The sequence below is a fragment of the Lygodium microphyllum genome, chromosome 25 (assembly GCF_053477565.2).
Source record: "Lygodium microphyllum isolate KBCC chromosome 25, Lygodium_microphyllum_v1.1.10, whole genome shotgun sequence".
NCBI classification, from domain to species: domain Eukaryota; kingdom Viridiplantae; phylum Streptophyta; class Polypodiopsida; order Schizaeales; family Lygodiaceae; genus Lygodium; species Lygodium microphyllum.
In genome coordinates, this window is record NC_141159.1 from 73,047,044 (window position 1) to 73,070,078 (window position 23,035).

A 23,035-nucleotide genomic window follows, 5' to 3' on the forward strand; every position below is an offset into this window, starting at 1 on the left:
GTTTTCCCATGTGGGAAAAGGGGCTATTTTCCTTTTGTTTTCCCTATAATGTTCAACATAATGAGCTTCTTCTTAGGAGGCGCTACTTACTTACTTAGGTACGATTGGAGGCAAAGGGCTTTAACTTTCAACCAAACCTAGCTAGGTAAGCACTCTCCCAAGGAGAAGCTCAACATGTGTTGTCATGATTCACAACATCTGGGTCGACTATCTTGTGCACCCAAGCACACCGAGCTAGGTAAGTGGTCCCTGTCTCATAGAAGCTTAAGATAGGTTGCTGTGTTTACAATGTGGGAATTTGTTTAAAACTTCTTGTGTTGGGGCGCGGTGGACGAATTGGGGCATATAAATATGGAAAGGAGCCCCAAAAGAAAACTTGTGGTGGAGCAAAAGGAGAGGGGGACTCCCCTTTTGAGGTTGGGGAATGTGTGGAGAGGATCACGCCAAGGCAGAGGGAGCAAAACAAAGCACTCTTCCGGTCCTGTTTTCGAATCAAAACCACCAAAATTCATATTGAATACCGCAAGATGAAAAACCGGGAGCGTCTCTTTTGGTGGTAGACAACCGCCCACCTGCTGGATTCAATCGATCGGGCAAAACGGGAATGGATTAAGGCGTTAAACCTTCCCTCTGAGCTGCCAGGACTTCGCCCTCTTTTACCCCTCCATCGATGGCGATGCTTCATTGACGTCTCTGTCCCCTGTTTTTGCCTGATGGACAATCCCCTGCTCCCTCAGGCGCCATCGGACAACGCAGTGATCCTCTCCCCTGCTTCCTCCTCCCAAAGATAGAGCGCGCTTGCCTCTTTTCCACCACACTTTTTCATGTCTTTGGCTTGCCATCTTTCGATAAACAGGATTTCGAGCTCTGTTTCTGGATCGAAAAGGCCCACAAATAGACCGATCTTGAGCACTAGCGGAAGGAACTCTTGTCGGACAGATTATTCTACAGTGCCCCAAGCTTCCTTCTATGTACGATTGAACACTAATTGGAATCATTTTCTCAGTATCAAGCTTATAGATTCATCGGAATCATTTTCTCAATATCACGCACACAGATTTAATTGCCTGCCGGCTTCCTGTGCTTCAACCATTGTGCAGGGTTAACAAACAGGACTTCTGAACATCAATTTTACAGGAGAATCTGTAGACATTTCAGAATACTGAATGCGGCAAACTTTCTTGCAGCTATAATTATGGTTTGACCACCCTGGAATCCATGGCTCTGTGGCAGGGCCTTAGGCAGGCCTGCACATAGACTCTTCCGGGCAATACTTGAATCATGAATGCCAAATGGCCTCCAAGGTCATGGCCTTCGAACCTCCCATTGGCATATCGTATTGCAATCAGACATGGCTTGATTGCAGGAATTACAACAATGTACTTTCCATTCAATGGTTATCGTGTTGTGCGGTGCAGCTTCATGATGCCAGTATAACTCTTATTGTGACCGTAGCTTGACATCTGGGACTGATGGAGTCGCAATGTGAAGATGGGTCCGCCAAAGTTCATGTTCCTTCTGTGAAAGTTGAGCCTCACTCTTGCTCAGCAGAGGCTTTGGATTCCAGGCCAGCCAAGGGTAATGTCGACAAAGATATCTTGTGTCCGATCTGCATACAAACAATGAAGGATGCTTTCTCTACAGCCTGTGGTCACAGCTTCTGCTATATGTGCATAATGACACATTTGAACAATAAGAAAAACTGCCCGTGCTGTGGCCTTTATCTTACTTCCAACCAGTTATTTCCCAACTTTCTCTTAAATAAGGTACGAGATTACGATGGTACAATCTTGTGTGTGTTTCCTTGAAGCTAAGGTCACTTCTCATGCAGTTTGACTATTATGTCCGCATCTTTATAAACTGCTCCCTGCTTGAAATGTGCCATTATAGAAGGGGCTTGAGATTCTAGGCTGCCACATGCCATAATTGAAGTTATAGTTGGAAGGACATAATGTTATGGCAAAACTGAAAACAGTGAGACAGCTTCTTAGTATGCAAAGGTTGTGTTTGGATGCAAAGTACAATGTGTTCCTGATGTCATCAAATTTGGTCTCAGTTATCATTTGCATTTCCACCTTATCTTTTGTCTTTAGACAAATTCTGCACTTCTGAAAAGGAGCAATGTCTGCAATGATTAAACAAGTATGCGTATTGTCAACAGCCATATTTAATGGATTGTAGACATTGTTAGCACAAATTTAAGGTCTCTTTGTCAGGAGATAACCTTTAGAAACCTTCCACCCTCCAAACTATAGGACCTTCTCAATTGATATAGTGCTTGGAGGAAAGCCACTTAGCAAGTTTCCACGACCTTTTTTGAATTCCTGTAGGTGAGCTCTAGAAGTGGTTAGGCTAGCTACTTAGGGCTCAACTCACGAGACCTTATCTTTCTACTAGACAATAAGATTGTAGTAGATGGAAAATGGTTAGACAACACAATTATGTGCTGATTGTCGAGCTTTGGATAGCCTAATTATCAAGAACATTTTTTTTGTGCTTGGAGAGGCTCAACGATGTCAGTAACTTCAATTAGATAGAATTGAAGAGCCACTACCACAGTAGGGCTCTTCACATGTTGCACAAGATAGGTATGATCCTTAAGAGCTGCGTGGAGTTGAAGCTTTTGCACTAAATGAGAAGAAAGAAAATTGTGCATAGATCTGTTGTGAAACAAAACTAATGAATAAAACAAGTGACCTTAAGAAGGTCATGGAAGGTTCAAATGCAGTCTTGTCTATGCAACAACTTGGACATGATGATCAGAAGTTGCTGCTATGGGGGCTTTTTTGGTCTTGAGCTTGTGGAGGCTTGATGGAAATTGCCCTTTGTTTGTCCACCTTTGCTTCCCACTCAATGTGTTATCAAAGTTTTCTACACACTTGTAGACATCCTCTAATGAGTGGAAAGGGTTGTAGAACACCTCATTTTGGTACTTTGTCAGCAACTAGGAGTGATAATGCATGTAGAGGAGTGCTTGCACTTGTCCAGGCCTTCATCTTATGAATAAATTTTGAACTCTTATGAATTTGTGCCCAAGCCCTTTTTTGCCATGCCAAGCTTAAAGAACTTGCAAAAGTTCTCAATTTGATAATTGGTCATGAAATGCTTTCAAAAATGGATTGAAACTCGGCCCTTGTCTCAAGCTTGGGATGTAACCTTGCCCACCAAGCATCCACCTTTTTTGAAGCATGATTTGTATTTGCCCAATGCAATGTGTATCATTGAATTGATTAAAAATCAAAGTAGGCCATCCACTTGGCCAGCCATGAGTCAATGCTAGTCTTGTCACATTCCTATTTCTCCCCTTTAAAGGGATTCAGATGGATCTAAAGAGGTAGGGTACCTATGGCCATGGGCACAAATGGAAAATGTTGAGGTGGGAAGCTCGGTAAGTTGTCGTGGGTACATGTATGTTTAATGTTGAGCTTTGGCATTATTAAGTTGTGCACATGTGAGGTGCACATGCGAAGTGCAAGTCAGTTAAGCCATGGTGATGGCTTAAGTACCCCAAGTGAACAATGGGTGACATTGGCAAAAGTTGTGCGAAGTTATGTTGGAAAGGTACTTGTGGGTGCTTGGTGCCAATTTGGGTCTATGCCATTAATTGGGCCATTAAAATGTCCAATGGTCAACTAGGCATTAATCAATTAATTAATGCTAGTCATAGGTTAATTAATGTTTGGTACAACTTAATGTTCCGTGGGGGTTAGCACATTAAATGTGAATGGGCACTAGCTAGTTCTTGGGCAAGGACAAATGAATAATTAATTAATTTCCGGAAATTAAATTCTGAAAATTTATTGATTATCATTGGGCATTGCATCTATGAGCTGTGGAGAAGGCTGTTGGAGCAGGCGCCATCTGGGAGATTGCATTTCCAGCCAGCCTGGAGGTGATCACACTCTGTTGCAGCCACTAGGAGGCCAAGAGGCAACAAGTAACAGCTTGGTTGGCCTTCCCAGCTGTTGGCAACAGCAGATAGAGCAAGGTGACAGCATTTTGGGAGCTCGAGACAGCAGTCGACTTCTGATCACGCTCACTTTTAGTGACAAATTCGCAAATTTTCTCTCCCCTCAGCTTCCCCACTCATCTATTGATAATCCCTCAGCAATTGAAGAAATTGCTACTGGAACCCTAATTTTTAGTAGCAAATAGGGTTTTTAAGGCACCTTGGGATCTGTGCCCCTTTATTGAGTGTAGCAGCTGAAGATAGAGAATTGTAGCTGATCCAAGGGGTGAACCTGTTCTCCATTTATTGTTGCCCACATGCAATTGTTCCCGTGGATTGAAGTTCAATCAAGGGGCAAATTGAGTTCAAGAATTGCTGGTCATTTATGACAGCCATTGTATTGAAGATTGAAGGAGATCGTTACATATCTCAATGTATTTCAACCTTCGGCAGTACAAATTGTTGTTTGTCTAAGATTAATCAGTAAAGTGTGTAATTTCAGATTTTTGTATTAAATGCTTGCTGTAGTTTGTGTTAATTCAGGTCATCTACCACCCTTGCTAAGAAGGAAGGCTGGTTTCATGGCTCCATTTTGGGATATGTCAACTCCCTTGACTAGGTGGGCTTGGGGCACTTGTGTGTATGCGAATGAATTTACATTTTTTTTGAATTTGTGATCAGCTAAGTGCAGGTGATTTGGGTTCAAGTCATGATGATGCCTCACAATTTGAAGGTTCACAAAGCATTGGGGGAAATGCAATGCGTAATCTTGGAATGGGCACACAACATGGGCAGTGAGTAGAGAATGTTGGTTTTGACCAAGAAGCGGGTCCCTCAAGGACACTAAATGTTGAAGAAGTGCAAGGTGATGAAGATTATGATGATCAATTTAAGGCTCAACTAAGGACAATAGTTGATATCTTTGCCCAATTGGCTAAGGATCCTTTGCTCATGCAATTCTTGAGCTCCTTGAAGGACAAGAAGGGCAAGAAGAAGATATCATCCTCTAGAGCTTTGGGACAGCAAGAAGTTCCTAAAGAAGAGCAGACAGAATGGATCCATCTTATCCATCCCATACAAACTGGACAAGAAAGAAAAAGACCTTGCCAATTTGAAAAAAAAAAGACAAATTGAAAATCTTCCTCTTCCTTTGCTCTACCTCTACCTCCCTTACCAACTCCTCTTCCTCTACCTCTCTTACCACTGCCTATTTCTCATTCTCTTCCTCTTCCTCTACCTCTCTACCACCACCTCTTTCTCTACAGCTAGCTCCACACCTCTTACCACCTTCCTCTTGAGTTTTTCCCGACCTCTCTCTTATAGGTTAAGCTATTTACACTTGGTCTCAACTCTTGTCCTATTCACTATTGAAGCAACAAGCTCAAAGTTACTATTGAATAGATAATGCCTTGTGACACTCTATTTCTTGGGTCATAAATTACATGTTGAAGTAAGTAATATTTACTAGATTAGCCCTTTATTTCTTATTTATTTTTAAATGACCATACACAACATGTTTTTTTTGTGTACAATTGGTATTGTACTAAGTCTATGGATTGGGCCGATTGGATGGATCGTGCTTGACGACCTTGGAGCCATAGCAGCCTCAAGATGCGCTAAATGTTAATATTGACTAGAAGCAAATTATGTCAAGGCCAAAGGGGGAAAGCAACACATATTCAAGGCCATCTTAGTAGTGTCAATCTAATGAGTCTTGGATAGCAAGGCATGTGTGCAAAAATGGGGCATTTGGGGTAGGTATATGAATTTTTGACCTCTTATGGGACTTCGCTTGCCAATAAGAGGTGTGATGGCCCTCCTATTGGGAAGCTTTGCTTGCATATTTAGAGCTATATGGATAGTGATGAGTTCTTCGTAGTTATGAACTACGAGCTCTTCATAGCACTATTTATTTGTGTTGGGCGTGAAGGGATTCCTACTACCAAAAGGTAGGTGCACTAAAGGTTTAGGAAAGTAAGAGCAAAAATATGCAACAAAAGAGAGAATATAGGCTAGATTGTGCCCTACAAGAATCAAAGGATATGCTGGTGGGAAGTGTGGTTTACTAGTAGGATGGCGATCAATGTCACTAATATTTGAATTGGAGGAAGGCTCCATGATCTATTGGTTTGGAGGGTCTCTCAGGAAAGCCTATGTCTCTTGGGAAAGTGGGCTTAATTGCTTTCGGGTATGTACTAGATGTAGATGGCTACTCAGAAAGAGAAGGGGAGTCATCAAGTCTATCCTCAAGGGAGACAAGGAGTCTTGAGGATCAAAGTCCAAAGAAGTAGAATTGGCGGACTAATTAGATACCTCCTTAGGTTTAATGGGGGTTGGACGGTTGAGAAGCCATGTGTCTAGTGGGTCTACCTTATTGTGGTTGAGGATGACCCCCTCTTAGTTGTGGAGGTGAAGTAGAAGTGCCCCTCACTTGATGTGCTTGAGGTCCTAGGTGGGGAAGAGGGTCAAACCTTGGGCAGATCACCCTTGGCCTTTGAGTGACACTCCTCATCAAAATGACCAATCTTTTGGCAATGCTGATGGTACCTAATCCTTTTGGGGATATTTTGCCAATTGGTTTTAATCTTGGAGAGGAGTTACTTTGCTCCTCACTACCTGACTCAATCTTGGCGTTCTTTCCACCCCCTTGCTTCACCTTTTAGAAAGTCAAGGCTCTCTCTGAATACGAAAATTGGGGTTTCTTTTGACATTGATAGAACAACCTTGCAAAATGCAAGAGTTGATATTCAAAACTCATAGCAGGTGGGTAACTAGAGTTGTGAGGTAACTTATTGGGTAAAATTGAAATATTTTGGTGGTAGTTTATTCACAATGTGACTTGATCATCAAGCCAGTTGTGGCGAATTGAGTAGTTAGTGATACTCAACCAACTTGATAGTCAAAACATCCCTCCTAATGATTTTGAACTCTTAGAGCTCATGGTTGAGGTTGATACATCGGATATGATCATGAGCCACGTAGTGGTCGACTAGATATACTCAATGTTCAAATACAAGGTCAAAATGTTGAAGTTGGGAGTGAAATTCAAGCATAAGACCATGCTTCAACTCAACTATAGCCATGGCATTTTTGCTCTTCCGAGAGTGAATGACCTTGTATGAGAAGTAGTGGAGGTTACGTTGGGGCTCCTCCTTGTGAAGAAGTTTCCACAAGCCTTGGGAATCGAGGACATGCTGCATCAAATTAGACCAAGTTGTAAAGTTAGAATTGTTGAAACAAGTCTTATCTGTAAATACATACTTGGTTGATGTAGTGGCATGGATAACTGGATGAGGTGGGGGATAGGTGGGTGGTATAGGATAGAAGCGTGGGAAACTAGGTGCTACATGTGGCATTGAAGTGCCTGGTATGGTGACTCTAGATGTGTGTCCCAAAGGAGGCGATTGATTGGTGTGTGGTCCTAATTCTAAAAAGGTTTAGGGTGCCTAGTGACATGTTGGCAAATTGTGTGGCTTCTTGGGAAATGGGAGAGTAGGGTGGGGCTTGAGATGCGCGGGTGGGACACCATGCATATAGTTTCCCATGGAGGCTTGTGTTGGGGGGATAAATCCCCACTATGTGTTCATCTCCAACACCTAGTTGGGCAAAAGTAGAAAACCTAAAGGGAAAGAATGTGCCTATGTTTGAAGATCCCCCCAGTGTGGTGTGTGGTGGGATAGGTGGGAATGGAGACTGTGGTGTGGAGGGGATAGATATGAATGGAGATGGATGATTTTGTTGAAATCGAAAATCAGATCATGATGGAAATGATGATGCACCAACGTTAGACTGATTATGAGAAACAAAGCCATAAAGGAAAACTTGGAGGGTTACCTGATTTTTTCTTACATGCATCTCTTCTTGTATTCACATACAAGTATTTGTTTTCTTCTAGGCTTAGACTTGTGTGAACTTAGTTGAGATTCCCTTTACCTTGAATATCGCCAATATCTTACATGGAAGTAGAGATATAAGGAGCAAAAACAAAAGTAAAAGCTTGTGCACTTGACACTAGAGTGGAAGAGTAAAGAAGGTTTGTACTCCGTGTTTGTTTCTCCAATAGAATGGTCTGTCCCATATGGAGGTTCTATCCTTCCTACAAAATCATTAGACTTGTGCACTAAATCTAAGGGTCAATAATCAATGTTACCTTCCAGTTGTTGTTGGTCTTGATGCATGAGGATTAAATCATATCTGGCCCGTGAAATCTCATATGTTCTGTAAGCACCTAGTGTGAGTGCTTCCCTTTTGAACTGCTCACAGTCAAGAGCTTCTTGTTGTGGGCCATTGTAAGCTGTTGTAGCAAAGATTTCTGCTTTGTAGATGCAGGTGGCTTGGTGGGTCTAGTCTTGGGCAATCATTTCTCAGCCAACTTTCCCTTACCGAAGGCAAAGATTACTTTGGCTCCAGGGAGATTCAAGAGAATGCATTGATCAACATAGGCAACTTGGCACTTTGTTTTGAATTTGACAGGTTGTTCTAGAAGGACTTCTCATCTCACGTCTTCTTGGTTAGGAAGAATGTAAAAAATCATTGGGATACTCTGGGTTTCGATAATCAACATCAGTTTACACTTGGCTAGTACTGAATAAGGTAAGCTTTTGTATAGATTCAGTTTTGGGTGAGCGGGTGCTAGGGAAGGCTGGACCACCCTAAGAGGCCTTCTATGTATGTTATTTGATTTGCATTCAGCTTCAACCAGACTGTTCAGCACATATACCTTGTATTTATCTTTTGGGTAATAGAATCAGGCACACCTTTTCTCGAGGAAAAGAAAACACTTGTGTTGGTGTCCTGTGTTTGCAGCTCAGTAGACTGCCAATTTTTTATTTTCAAATTCATTGCTAGGATACAACATGAAAACATTTTATTGTGTTCACTTGCCTTCGTATTGTGCTTGCATTCAATGAGGTTTGAAATGATGTTATCAACTTTTTTCTAGCATATCGTATGAATACAAAAATGTCATGTACTTTAAATAACAGGGCCCCCTCATTTGATACGGCAGAAAGGGTGGGATATATGTGACGAGTGTTCTGGCTGGTGCTTTGCCTTGTTGACGATAGTCTTACTGTTTAATTTCATGGAGTCTAAATGTGTCGTTTCAAATATTTATGTGTCCATTGGCATTAAATTTTGCAGCTGTTGAAAAAGGCCTCAGCATGCCAGCTTGTAAGCAATGCATCACCTTTGGAACACTTCAAGTTGTACTTGCAGCAGGTTTGGATCTCTTGTTCTTTTCTGAACTTCCCTACACTGCACTGATAGCTTTCTTGAGAATCACATCTGCCTTTGTTTATGTTGCATGCACTCCTTTGTTGGTCTTTACATCTTGTCAGTGCTGCTTTCTATCTTTACTGATGCTGAAGTGCAACACTGTGACTAATGCCCTGAGAAATTGTCTTCGTTTTGCTGATTGTTGTCCTAAAGTTTGGTAGTTCACAATTTTTGACAATTTCAGATCTCGTTCTGTTATGTTCTAATGCATGTACTAGGGTAGTTGAGAATTTCAGACCTGGCATTCTCTTTTACTGTTTGTAATGTTCCCATATTCATTCTGTCGTGTTCTAATGCATCTAGTAGGGTAGATATTACCATCCTGGCTCTCATATCAAGACACAAGGAAAGTAGGAAGTTGAGAGAGAGTGCTACTCATTGCTGATGTTTGTCTTTTACAGGGCGCTGAAGTTTCTGTCAAGGAACTTGACACTCTATTGTCTCTTCTTGCGGAGAAGAGACGAAAGGCTGAACAGGAGGAAGCAGAAACAAACATGGAGATACTTTTGGACTTTTTACATAGGCTTCAACAGCGGAAACAGGAAGAGCTTAATGAGGTTAGGCTGCAGAGACTTAGTGTGATGCTTGAGTTGCTTTAACATTATATGCATTGCTTACACTTAGCTGTGATATTTGTGCTGGAACTATTCTAAGAGCATTATGTAATGCATGATCATAGATAATTTTTCTCACAAAGGTTCCTCATTCAGCTGCAAGCAGATTTGCAGTACATAAAAGAAGACATCACAGTGGTGGAGAAACGGAGGCAAGAGCTCTTGAGAGCCAGGGAGCGATACTCTATGAAGCTTCGGATGCTTCTGCATGGTCCAAGCCATGTTGCGGTAGAGACTGGGAGCAGTATTGGTACTCGTACTGCTAATAAAGTTGAGCCAGCAGTAGCACCTGGAGCTCTTAAAAAAGGAGATAGCAGGGAGAGGTCAAGCTCTATCATCACTCAGAAGAGGAACGAGTTCTTGCCTGGATCTGTGGATAGCTTTCCTGAGTCTCAAGGTCAGCAACCATCTGTAGGCCTGGCAATTGCAAAAAAGAAACGAGTTCTAGCTCAGGTACATTAGATAAATTTCATGTGCTTTGAGTTAAAAAATTGTTAACCACTTGGCAATATGATCTGCGCTAGTGCAATTTTGAGACTTCAGCTTGTGAGCTGCTACGCAATGTTGTCAAATCTTTGACACACACTGTCTGTTGCTTATCTAGGACCGGGTTTTGTTTTCATTTTATCAGTCTCTACCTAGCAGAAAATAGTAAAGAACATTTTTTGCAGCTTTTTGATTTTTGAACATTGCTTAGAGTAGCAACCATAGTCAGTTTGAAAAGCGAATATGATTACATTGTTTAATACTTCTTGCCAAGTCTTAGAAAACCAATTGAGAAGAGACAATACGGACAGTGTACAAGAGGTGAAGAGTGAATCTGGAGTGCTTGCAAAAGTACAATGAGAGGTAAGTATACAAATAGGTAGCGAGGGATTGATGGATACTGTTTGAGGATTTCAGTGTCAGCATATATGTATCTATATACACAAACATTTTCCATCATAGTAGATGTTTGTGTCCAATGGTCATGCCTAACCATTACCATACCCTTTTGAAAGGATGCTCATAATAAATGATGATGATGTAATGATACTTGTTTACAACCCTGTTCATTGGTAATAGATTTGGCAAAGAAGTTGGTTTGATCCTTTATAGATGAACCACCTTCCTAAGACTTCCATCAGAAGGTAGCCTTACATTGGCTGATGTTTGGGACTGAAGATACAGGCTGAAAACATGCTGAATCTACTCTTGACCGTTCAGAAACAGGTGGCAGGTATTTAGCACTCCTCAGGTGAAGATCAGCTGACTGGAAAGGTCGCCTAGTTGGCTGATGATGTCCCCCAGCAAAAAACACAGCCCGGAAAGGACTCCTCTTCCATAAACTCCTGTTCCACCAAGGTTAATGATATTGTGTGAGAGTGCACAATGGAAAGGGAAGTGAACACGGAGTGAATACAGAAGATGGAGATGAAGGAATGCAGAGAACTGAAGTAACAAACCGGCCTGAAATCTGAATGATACAAGGCCGGTCTCAGTGAACCCCAACATGCAGCTCACAGCGTCAGTGCGGGTAACAAACCGACCTGAAATCTGAATGATCAAGGCTGGTCTCAGTCAACCCCAACATGCAGCGCGGAGCGTTAGTGTGGGTACCAAACAAAGGTAGGACGATACTGAACAGAATGATGAGGAGGGCTGGGTAAGAATGAAAGTGATTGACAAGATAGTAAGGAAAGGGTGTTTGAAACCGGCCTATGACTCACATAAAGCAGTAGTTCCTTCATTTAATACCTGGTCTTTTCACACACACACACACACACTTCCTCGCTCAACACCAGATTGGCCCCGAAGACCGGCACCCCTCTTGGTATTTCTTTATCAATTAAAAGATGGAAAGTTACAAAAATGAAATGTTCCAAAATACATAACCTGAGAACCGTTGGTTTTCATCTTTTTTGAGTAAATCCCAGCTGCATTAGGATAGTACAGCATGACCAGAACAACATCCCTTTTAGGAAAGCCTTTTCTACAACCGTAACTCAATGATTTATGTGCAGAATTGCAGTCTGCAGATCTCTGAATTCACTGTTCTTACTGCCCAACATGTCTAGCATTTTCTGTGACCAAAACTCAATGATTCATGTGCAGAATTGCAGTTTGCAGATCTCGATATTCATTGTTCTTACTGTCCAACATGTACAAAACAACATCCCTTTTAGTTCATTGGAGAAGCCAACAGCTGCTCCTGAACCTGGACAATGAGGATCTTGCCTCAACAGAAGTGCAAAGAAAACACATAATTATATTTTCAATGGAATCAGCCCATCATGTAAAGCATTTTCTCTGAGAATAGAGAGAGAGTTGACCAGAGGGAGCAAGCTCTACCTCCGTACATGAGTCAGAGACGAAAAAGTACTCTCCATAGCTGATAAAACTGCAGCAATCTGCCCTCAACTCCTCAAAACCTCATTCTCAGATCTGTCCCTTATAACTATTACGTTTTTTTAAAATGCTCTCTTCCCCTCTTTTGAAATTATGCTACATGGCATACATGTAACAATTTTCTCGTTTAAACCTTCCGGTCTAAAATTCTCCATGATCTATGCAAAATTTGACCTCGGCACAGACTAGAGAATTAATCCTCGTGCAAAAACGAAGATAATGACGTGAACAAATTTTGTGGTTCAAAAATAGTAACTCTTTAAATTTTAGGGATGGTGACCCGTGCATTCCTCGAGTTGTTCTGAGCAACTTTTATCATTTCAACCACATCAAAAAGTGTAATGTGGCTCAGTTACAGTGACTTTTATTACTTGAGCATTCTCATATGTGCATCTTCTGTCATGGCCAGGCTCATTGTCCTGCACCATCTCTAGGGGCTAAGCACACAGTCCCAAACCACTGGCATTCTATTCTTCAGTGCCCATTCAATATGAAACTGGTCCTAAGGCTTAGACAAACCATTAGTCAAATTTGTTCCAATGGCTGTCTCTTTTGGCCATGCAAAGATCTCGGCTTATTCCAAGAGCTTTGGGGATAAAAAGCAACAGCAACTAAAGAAAAAAAGAAATATTTATATAAATAAATAAAGAAAGTAAGTGCAAAAAGTATCACCACTTGGTGACAGTGTTTAGCTAAAAAAGGGAGCATTTCCCATTAAACAATTAGCTCATTTAAACAACTGCAAAACTCAAACTTAATGCTAAAAGAGCTTCTATGTCCCATAGGCAATCTACCATAGTTTGGTTAGGTCCTCATCTATGAATAGATAGTATGCCCAAATCACATAGTATATTGTGTATCCAACCATTCACTCCAATCTTCATTATGTGGTTGCTGCCTACTGCTCCTGTGGGTTGTTGCCCACACATCCTCGAGTTGTCCAGTTGCTGGCACACAATCAAGCGATCTGCCCATCTGCTGATGACTTGATTTGGAGTGATGTGGACTTTTGCATTGCCACCTTAGCAAGCCAGTGTGCTATCCAACTCACCCATGACCCATGCATTCTTTCATTTTAGATGTTGGAATTCAAGTCCTAGACCCTCAAATTTGAGTATGCATCTCGAGGTGATTGGAAAATCCTAATTTTTGTTGTAAATTAGGGTTTACAACAAAGATTTTCCAATGATGACTCAAATGGTTGGATTTTGTTGAGAGAACTTGAGAGACAGTTGTAGGATGAGAGAGAATGCTGTTGAGAGAGAAATTTCAAAGTTTCATCTCGAGAAAGACTGAAAAATTGATGGTGCCTTGCTCAAATAGCCATGGAAACTGTCACCTACAACTTAGGACCACCAAAAAGGTTGTTGCCCCCTCTTGTATATTGTCTCTTGCACGAGGAGGACCTTGGACTGTTATCAGGTATATTTGGAGACATACAATATTGTGCGGCATACAATATTGTGGATTCAAACCAAGTACATTCGAGATCCACTACATTATTGAGTTGTCCATCACTAGGGGAGTGGAGATGCAACCTTCCCCTTGGGCATCAGGCAATACTCTAGACCTTCTATGTTCTACTAAACTTGAACGAGTCGGCTCTAACTGGAACACATCAAGGTAAAGTGCACATTGAGGAAGATCTATGAGGTCACTCTCCTCCATCCAATTGCATTTTTTCATAAGTGAAACCATGTTGAAGCCGCATCAAGAACCATATGGAATTTTTTTTTCTAACTTTACTTACCTCAAAACCTTCACTAGATTCTAGGTCTTTTTCCCTCTTGAGCATTGCAATGCTTTATACTTTCACATTGTTGTAATTCTAACTTAACTAATATGCAACATTGTATCTAGTTGACTAGCCCCTCATGTGTCCTTGATATGCTAGGAGTATCAGATACATTAGGAAACATTTTTGTTTGCCCACTTTAGACCATTGCAATGTGATTGTGCATGGAAATTCGCATACTACGAGCCATGTCAAGATACATTTTCCTATATAATGCATACATTAATAGCTACATTTTCCTCATAACCAGCACTATACAGAGCATTTGCATGACCGTCATTAATGCCATGAGTCCTAAACATAGTGGATTGCATATATACATTGCCAAACTTGCCACTTTGTGCCCCAACATCATTGCCAACATTGCTATACATGGGGTTATGTCTATTACTAGCCATATCCGAACATATAATTAATGGGTCAACAGAAGTTGGTGATCACTCTAGGTTGCAAATGACCTAGCTAATTTAATTATGGATAGTCACATTTAATTTTGGGAAAGGTCAGAAGGACTGAAATTAATTTTTAGGATTATTTAATTTTGAAAATTACTTAACTGGTTGGATAATGTTGAGAAATGGGTTTAGAAGGCTGCCACTGGGCAAGAATACCCATGTAATCTGAGTAAACGTTTTTGGGGGTCGGATCTCAGCTATTCACTTAGTTTATAGCTAGAGAGAGAGAGAGAGAGAGAGAGAGAGAGAGAGAGAGAGAGAGAGAGAGAGAGATTCTGACCAATCGTGCCTCTTGTAATCAGAAAGAGAGAGAGAGAGAGCGAGAGAACTTCTTCACCTGATGGCTTAGTGTCATCCACTATCTTGTAATCAAGTAATCTTGTATTTTTTTCGTAATTAATACAATTACCTTTTACGAAAAAAAAAGATTCTGACCAAATTACTCATGCCCGCTCATTTTTCTATGATTTGGTCCGCAATCAGGTTCCACATGACATGCAAACTACATTGGAGATAGATATTCGTGAGGAGGAGGTTATGGATGTTTTGTTACACTTGCCCAAGGATAAAAGTCCCAATGGTCTCACCAATGAATTCTTTGAGGTTTTTGCTACCTGACTGGTGAAATCATTGACGGCTATGTTTCAGCAGGTTTGGGAAACGGGGTTCATGCCTTCCTTATGGAAAGGACTTATCAAATTGCTTTCAAAAGTTCATTTGCCGTCTATGTTGAAACATTGGTGACCAATTTCTTTGATGGGTTGTATGTATAAAATCTTTTCCAAAGTAATGGCGAATCGGCTCCATAAGCATCTTCCTGCCATTGTGCATCCTCTTCAATATGGTTTCATTAAGGGCCGAAACATTTTGCATAATGTCTTAAATGTGCAAATGGCTATTGACTATGCAAGGCACTCTAATCAGGAGGTGGTATTGATCCAATTGGACCTGGAAAAGGCTTTTGATTATTTAGATTAGTCTTTCATTGCAGAACTTATGTCTACTATGGGCTTTGGTACTTGGATGTCTCGTTTGATCTACACCATTAGTGCTGTGGCTTCTTCGTGAGTCATGCTGAATAGTGGTGTTACCAAGCCATTTGTCCTTGCACGCTCTGTGAGACAGGGTTGCCCTTTGAGTCCTCTCTCTTTTGCCATTGTGACTCATCCGGTTCTTTCGATGTTATCCCATATGGCAGCTTCTAATCAGTTGGCTGGATTGTCTCTTTCTTTTGGACAGCAGTTCATTAGTCAATCCTTGGCTGATGATAGCTTTATGATTTTGCGCGCGGACAAGGATAATCTTCGCAAAGCATTAGATGTTTGGACTCTCTTTGGTCATGCTTTTGGTCTTCATATCAATGCTTTGAAATCAGCCATTCTTAGTTGCACGGAGTCAGATTTGCAGTCATTGGACTGGCAGGGAATGGTTGTTTCCCGTGGTTCCATTGTTAGGCATCTTGGGTACCCTTTGGGTGTTGATGTTCGGCCAAAGCAACTACTAGAGTGGATTTCACAGAAATTGGCAGCAAAGTTCTGTATTGGAAGTCACAGGCTTGGACTTTCCATGTTCGCCTCAAAGTGGCTCAGATAATTTTGTTGCCAATGCTCACATATTTCTTGCCATTGCTGCCTTGGACTACTACTACATTGAATGCTCTTACTTAGTACATTCGTTCCATGTTATGGAAGAAGGACTCCTTGCATGCAGGCATTTCATGGATTTCTTGGTCGCATGCTTGTATCCCAAACGCATGGGTGGTGGGGCTATTTTGGATGCCGAAACTCATATGTTGGCACTCCGTTGGTCTCTTTTTCGTGCCATGTGCTTGGATCATCACCCGTGAGTCTTTATAGCCCGTTATTTTCTTGAGGATTATGGCCTTGAGCATGGTAATACCCAAATTTGGAGCTCCTGGTGGCATGTTCTTAATGTAGACTCTCGGTTTTCTAGTCCTTCATCATCCTTGCTTGCTTACCTAGTATGTTCCTGGAAATTGGTTCTCCAGAAGGCTCAGTGGTATCCTGCGGAGGACCGCTTAGCTACCAACTCTTTTCAACTGGAATTGTTGGCAGCCGCGAGGGCGATTGCTTTCTTGGGAAGGCAAACATGAGCTCAGACCAAAATTTAACCGCATGGGACACTTGGGCTTGACTTCAGTTGCAGATGCCACCCTTGCTAGTCGCAATGTGTTGATATTGTTTCGTACAGCCAGGAGGCTTTTCAGGATCCCTCGTGGATACCGTGATTTATGGGGACAGCTTTTGATAGTGCTCCAGAGCAGACAACCCTTTCCTGCCCTGGCTTCGGATCGTCCCTGGCAGGACTGGGACCTTGCAGGCCGGCTGAATTTGGAAAAGGCCTCAGCTAACCAGGTGTATCATCTTCTGATTAAAGATCATCAATGGCTGGCTACTAAAGCTAATACTGTATGGGGATTGCGTAAATCTCAATCATGGTGAAAGGTAACTGTGATGGAGGGTTGGTTGAATAAGACACCGTTCAAATGCAAGGTCTTTCTTTGGAGGGTGATAATTGGTGGTCTTCCTCTTGCTTCAGCCCTTTCCAAGCGTCGAATCTCCAACAACAATTGTTTCTTTTGTACCACCAGTGTGGAATCGACCCGTCATCGATTTATTTTTTGCCCTCTCGCTAATAAAATCTGGTCACTCTTGTCAGTCGTTTGGTGAGTAGTGGTTGGTTTCTTGCTAAGTCCTTTTGATTGGGTTTTTGTGCAGCCCAAATACCCCACACCGGCACAGTCGCATATGAAGATCTTGTTTCACTTTCTTAGATATTGGGGCTGTTGGCACAATTGGACCATTCGGAATGCTTTTCTTTTTGATTCAGCCTCTAATGTTCAGGGACATATTGTTAGGCTTAAAGGTCTCTTGCATTGGCAGATAGATCTCATTTGGCATTCTGACTTACTCCCTCGGGAGGACTTCTTCCCTGGCATATGGCAATTTCCTCTGCGTCTTTGCCATGACTTTTGTAACTCTTTTGTTGTTTAGTACTTTATAAATATAACATCCATTACGAGAGAGAGAGAGAGAGAGAGAGAGAGAGAGAGAGAGAGAGAGAGCTATTGGTCTATTTTTTGATCAGAGAACAACAATTTGTTGTAGAAGATAGCCATTTGGGGGCCTTAGTAGGCAAGGGACAGCAGGGAGTCACCTTCCAGGGGGTGGCAACAACATTGCTAATCAGGTGACAACATTTTGGAGGTGTGTGGTAGTTAGGTAATTGCATCAAATGTAGGTTGGAGCAGGTAACATGCAAAATTTACGGTTTTTTTATGAAGAAAATTGGATTTTTCTCTCATCTTGGCTTTCTCTCACCTTCAACCCATTCTCAAGAGATCTCAACATTTCTTAGCTATTTTGAGCAAATCTCAGCCAAATCTGGTGGATAGTAGAGAGGTCTTTGTTGTACATCCTAAATTTATGGAGAAATCAAGGTTTAGTAGCCACCTTGGGACCCGTGCCAATAGGAGAAGGCTGTTGGGAATAAAGGCCCTCGTGCCTTTAAATGTGCTCGGGTGTGAACACACCCTTAGCACTTGTACTTACATATATATATATCTATCTAAAAACCTAAAGGTACACGCTCGTCATTGTACCTAAAAACGTGCACTCTCTGTGATCTGCTCTCTCTCACTCTGTCTCTCCACGACTAAGAAACGCCTGCTGTCTCGATTCTCCTACCTAACCCGTTACTACAAACTTGTATCAGAGCTGGCAAGAGACAGTTGCAGGCATTGTGGGTAGTCGCAGGTAGTGAGAATAGTAGACAACTGCAGACATCGTGGATAGTCGCAAGCAGTGAGGACAGTCGACAACTGCAGGCATTGCGAACAGGCGCCATGTGAGACTCCAGCGAGGAGACAGGTCATGGCAGGCAAGCCAAGACATGCAGCGAACAGCGCGTGTAGCAGTTGACAGGGGCAGCAGTCGGCACGTGATGATCCAGAGCGTGACCATTGGGCAGCAGTCGCACAATGGGTTCGTGGCGGGTATGCGCAGGCGACGTCTAGTCGGCGACCTGCACGGGGTCAACGGACCCTATCACACCTTTTTCCAAAATAGTTTTTTTAAAAGAAAAACAAAAAAAAATTCAACTTCTATCCCCCTTTCTTGACAGGGTTTCGTGCGCTAGGCACAAAAGGCCAGATTTGTGCAATTGTGGTCCAGAAAATTCGGGGCTTTTCCCAGATTTGGGGAATGTGATGCAGGACAAACAAATTTGTCTGAGAAATTGCAGGAATTTGTGACATTTTGTCCCCAACATTTGGGACTTTTCATGTACATGCACAAATTGGACTAAAATTTACCCAATTTTTTGACATTGATGCACATTGGACCCCATGCAATTTGGGGCTTTTGCAGTTTGGGCACAATCTGTGTAGCATTTGGTCATTTTATGTACATGCAGGTTGAATTCCACGCAATTTGGACATCAACACTTGGTAAAATTTGGGGGTTTTGCTGAAATTGCTCTATTTTAGCAAAATTGACCTCTTCTATGCATGACAAAGAAAATGCAGATTTGTGGTTGATGCTTTGAGCACAAAAAATTTGGGGCTTTTGATCGTGTGTGCCAAATTTTATGCTCGTGGGTACATATACAATAGAAATTGCAACTAAAATTTGGGATTTCTCATGTAATGTGATGCATATGCCCTTGGAACAGTTGTAATCAGTTGGCTAATGCTGTAGCACATGTTTTGGTGTTTCTGAAAATTTAATTACAGATCTGAAATCTGTGCTTCTAGGTGGTTATTTGTTGCTGATTGGTACTTGTTTGTACCTTGGTCACTTGGGTGACAGTTTTGGGCCTGCATTTGTTGTTTTTTGGTCATATTTGGGCTAAAAATCATGGCTGGCAGCAATGACAGTAGTAATTTGATGCACATAAAGAAGCTTGAAGGAGCACATAACTTTGCAGTTTGGCAAAAACAGTGCTACAATATCCTGTTGCAAAAGAAGCAGACAAAGTCGATTAAAACCCAAGGGGCAAAATCCGTGGACATTGAATGGGAAGATTGGGATGAATTAAATGAGTTTGCATGCTCAACCATCGAGCTATTGATTTTTGATGCCTTGTTGTTTAACGTTGAAGGTTTGTATTTTGCATATGCTATATGGACTCGACTGGAAGAATTGTATGCACAGAAGAGTGTTGCAAGCAAAGTGTATTGGCTGAAAAAGCTTATGGATTTGTGTATGAAAGAGGGTACAACAATGTCTACTCATTTGAGTGAGTTTAACTTCATTTTCAGCTAGTTGGTTGCCTTGAAGTTTATGACTGATTAGGAATTTAAGGCTACTTTCTTGCTTTGCACTTTACCGGAGAGTTGGGATACATTTAGGACTGCTATGATCAATTCTAACGTGGTTCTTTTGTATGCTGATGTAGAGAGTGCTCTACTTATAGAATAAATGAATCGGCAGAATAATGCATCTAGTAAGTCTTCCAAAGCTTTGCATACTAGGGGTAGATCACAGCAAAAGGGAAAATATGATAGCAAGGGACACAATAAATCACGTGGCAAATATGTAGAATGCCATCATTGTGGCAAGAAGGATCACTTTAAACGTGACTGCTATAAATGGAAGAAAGAGAAAGGAAAGGACAAGAAGACAGATGATAGCAAGGAAGAGAAGAAAGATAGTCAGCCTAAGAAGGGCAGTGTCGAAATTGAAGAGGTGAACGTAGTCACTCATGACAGTGATAGTGGGAGTGACGTACTCTTTGTCTCTTCACACTTTGGTGCACATGCTTTACTCGCAGATACAGATGATGACATGCATACTTGGATTCTCGATTCAGGTGCTTCCTTTCATGTCACCCCTCATCGTGAGTGGTTCTCTGACTATACAAGGGGTCGACATGGTGTTGTCCATCTTGGGGACAACTATGCATGTGACATTGCAGGTATTGACAGTGTGCAGTTGCAGTTTCAGCATGGCTTTGTCTTCGCACCTCAGTATGTACGGCATGTATCTCTGCTCAAGAAGAGCTTGATTAGCACAGGGTAGCTAGATGATGATGGATTTCATATTACCTTTGGTGATGGAAAATGGAAGATCTGTAAGGAATCTAGGGCTATTGCCAAAGGTTGCAAGAGTGATACTTTGTATCCACTTTATGTATCTAGTGTGCGCGACCATGTTGTTGCCGTGATCAAGCAACCAAGTGTTTCTTTGTGGCATGGCCGGTTGGGACACATGAGTTAAACATGAATGAAAGTGCTTTCTTGTTTGGGTTACTTGCCTTGTCTTTGTTATGCTGATTTTGAGCATTGTGATCATTGTATTTATGGCAAACATGCACAAGCGTCTCATAAAAAGTCTCTTTCGCTAAAATCTTCTCCTCTAGAGTTAGTACATTCAAATGTATGTTAGGTGCTAGGATTATCTTTAGGGGGAAAGAAATATTTTGTTACCTTTGTCGATGATGCTATACGGAAGGTATGGGTTTATCCTATTCGTAGCAAGGATGAAGTGCTTGACAAGCTCAAAAAATTCTTGGCAAGCTCAAAAAATTCTTGGCATTGGTTGAAAATCAGATTGATAAGACACTTAAGAATCTTCGCTCTGACAATAGTGGGGAATATGTGTCCAAGGCCTTCCAGGCATTTTGTGACGGCAAAGGGATAAAGAGGGAGCTCACTGACCCTCATAATCCACCCCAAGATGGAGTTGCAGAGCGTATGAATTGGACCTTATAGGATAAGGTATGTACGATGTTGTCTCATGCTGCATTACCCCATGGTTTTTGGGCAGAGGTTGTTATGAAAACTGTACACTTGATTAATTGGTCACCAAATAAGTCTTTGGGGGAGGGGAGTTCCCCAAGAAGCGTGGTCGGGCAAGCCACCTTCATAGGCTCATCTGAAAGTGTTTGGCTTCGAGGCTTTTGTGCACATTTGTAAAGAAAAACGCATCAAACTTGAGCCAAAGTCCTGTAAATGCATTTTCCTAGGATATGGTGACGAGGGTGAAATGGGATATAGATTGTGGGATCCCGAGAAAAGGAAAGTAGTACGCAGCAATGATCTTATCTTTCGAGAAGATCGCAAGCATAAATAGCCCGAAAAGACTGAGGAGGTCTGTAGGGTTGTATTCCGAGAAGAAATACCTTTTGGACGGCAAAATGTGCTTGTTGTACAGCAGCAAATACCTGCTGTAAATAAATCTGTAAATGCAGAAAATAATGCTGAAAATGATCGGCCAGCTATTGCCCATGATAATGAGCCACTACATATGCAGGAACAGCCAGTACAACAAGCTATTAATGCTGATTTGCAGGTTGAAATGCCAGGACAGCATCCTGAAAATGGAAATTTGCAGGACCAGCCAGCAAACAATGACCATTGGGTTAGAAGATTGTCTAGAGCTACTAGAAAACTTGACAGATTTGTTTCTGGTGCAAACAATGTGGCTGATTATGTCATGTTGACAGACTGTGGCGAGCTGTCTTGCTTCAAGGAAGCAACGGACAGACAGGACTTCAAGAAACGGTATAAAGCCATGTTGTCAGAAATGGAATCTCTTGAGAAAAATGGCACTTGGGACTTGGTACAGTTGCCTAAAGGGCAGAAAATACTTCAATGCAAATGGGTTTATAAGATGAATGTCACTTTTGGTTCCTCACCAAAGTACAAAGTAAGATTGGTTGCAAAGGGGTACAAGCAAGAGCATGGAATTGACTTTGATGAGATTTTCTCTCCTGTAGTCAAGATGACTACATTGAGAACCATTTTGGGCTTGGTTGTAGCTAAAGATATGGAGCTCATATAGATGGATGTAATAATTGCATTTTTGCATGGTGATTTGTATGAGGACATATTTATGCAGCAGCTTGAAAGGTTTGTCGAACAAGGGAAAGAGAAGATGGTATGTGAACTCAGAAGGAGTTTGTATGGGCTGAAACAAGCACCAAGAGAATGGTAGCATAAGTTTTATATATTCATGCAGTCTCAAGGGTTTCATAGAAGTCAAGTGGATCATTGCTTGTACACCAAGAAGGCAGCAGATGGCAGTCTGATTATCTTGGTTTTGTATGTTGATGACATGTTGATTGCTGGTAGGGATACTCATGCCTTGGAATCACTGAAGTAAAGTCTTCATGGCAGCTTTGACATGAAGGATCTTGGTGATGCAAATCACATTCTTGGTATGCGAATACTCAGAGATAGATCAAAAGGCTTACCTATCTATCTCAGTAGGAGTATATCTCCAAGGTTTTATAGCGTTTCAATATGGAGGGAGGGAAAACAATTGGGGTTCCATTGCCTCCATATGTAAAACTCACTGCACAAGACAACCCTACATTTGATGATGAGAAGGTTGAAATGGCCAAAATATCATATGCTTCAGTTGTTGGTAGTTTAATGTATGCTATGGTTGCTACACGTCCTGACATTGCCTTTGTGGTGGGAGTGGTTAACAGATACACGGCAACCCTTGGCAAGAAGCATTGGGATGCAGTGAAAGGTATTATAAGATACCTCAAAGGCACAAAGGAGTTGTGCATCTGCTTTGGGAAGCAG

The 23,035-nt window shown here is 41.7% G+C and overlaps 1 protein-coding gene across 4 annotated transcripts in view; it reads left to right on the forward strand.

The window, feature by feature from the left end:
• Positions 1-446: 446 nt before the first annotated feature.
• The window catches only part of COP1 (Transducin/WD40 repeat-like superfamily protein), a 37,971-nt gene continuing 15,382 nt past the window's right edge, over positions 447-23,035 (forward strand). Inside the window, exons 1-5 of one of the 4 annotated variants that reach the window (XM_087667357.1) lie at positions 450-971; positions 1,101-1,766; positions 9,092-9,169; positions 9,628-9,783; positions 9,937-10,293. In XM_087667357.1, coding sequence (XP_087523483.1) covers positions 1,473-1,766; positions 9,092-9,169; positions 9,628-9,783; positions 9,937-10,293 — 885 coding nt within the window. In that variant the 5' untranslated portion in view covers positions 450-971; positions 1,101-1,472. Of the gene's footprint in view, positions 1,767-9,091; positions 9,170-9,627; positions 9,784-9,936; positions 10,294-23,035 lie in introns of all 4 variants that reach the window. The other 3 variants (XM_087667358.1, XM_087667359.1, XM_087667356.1) reach the window with 3 other exon arrangements.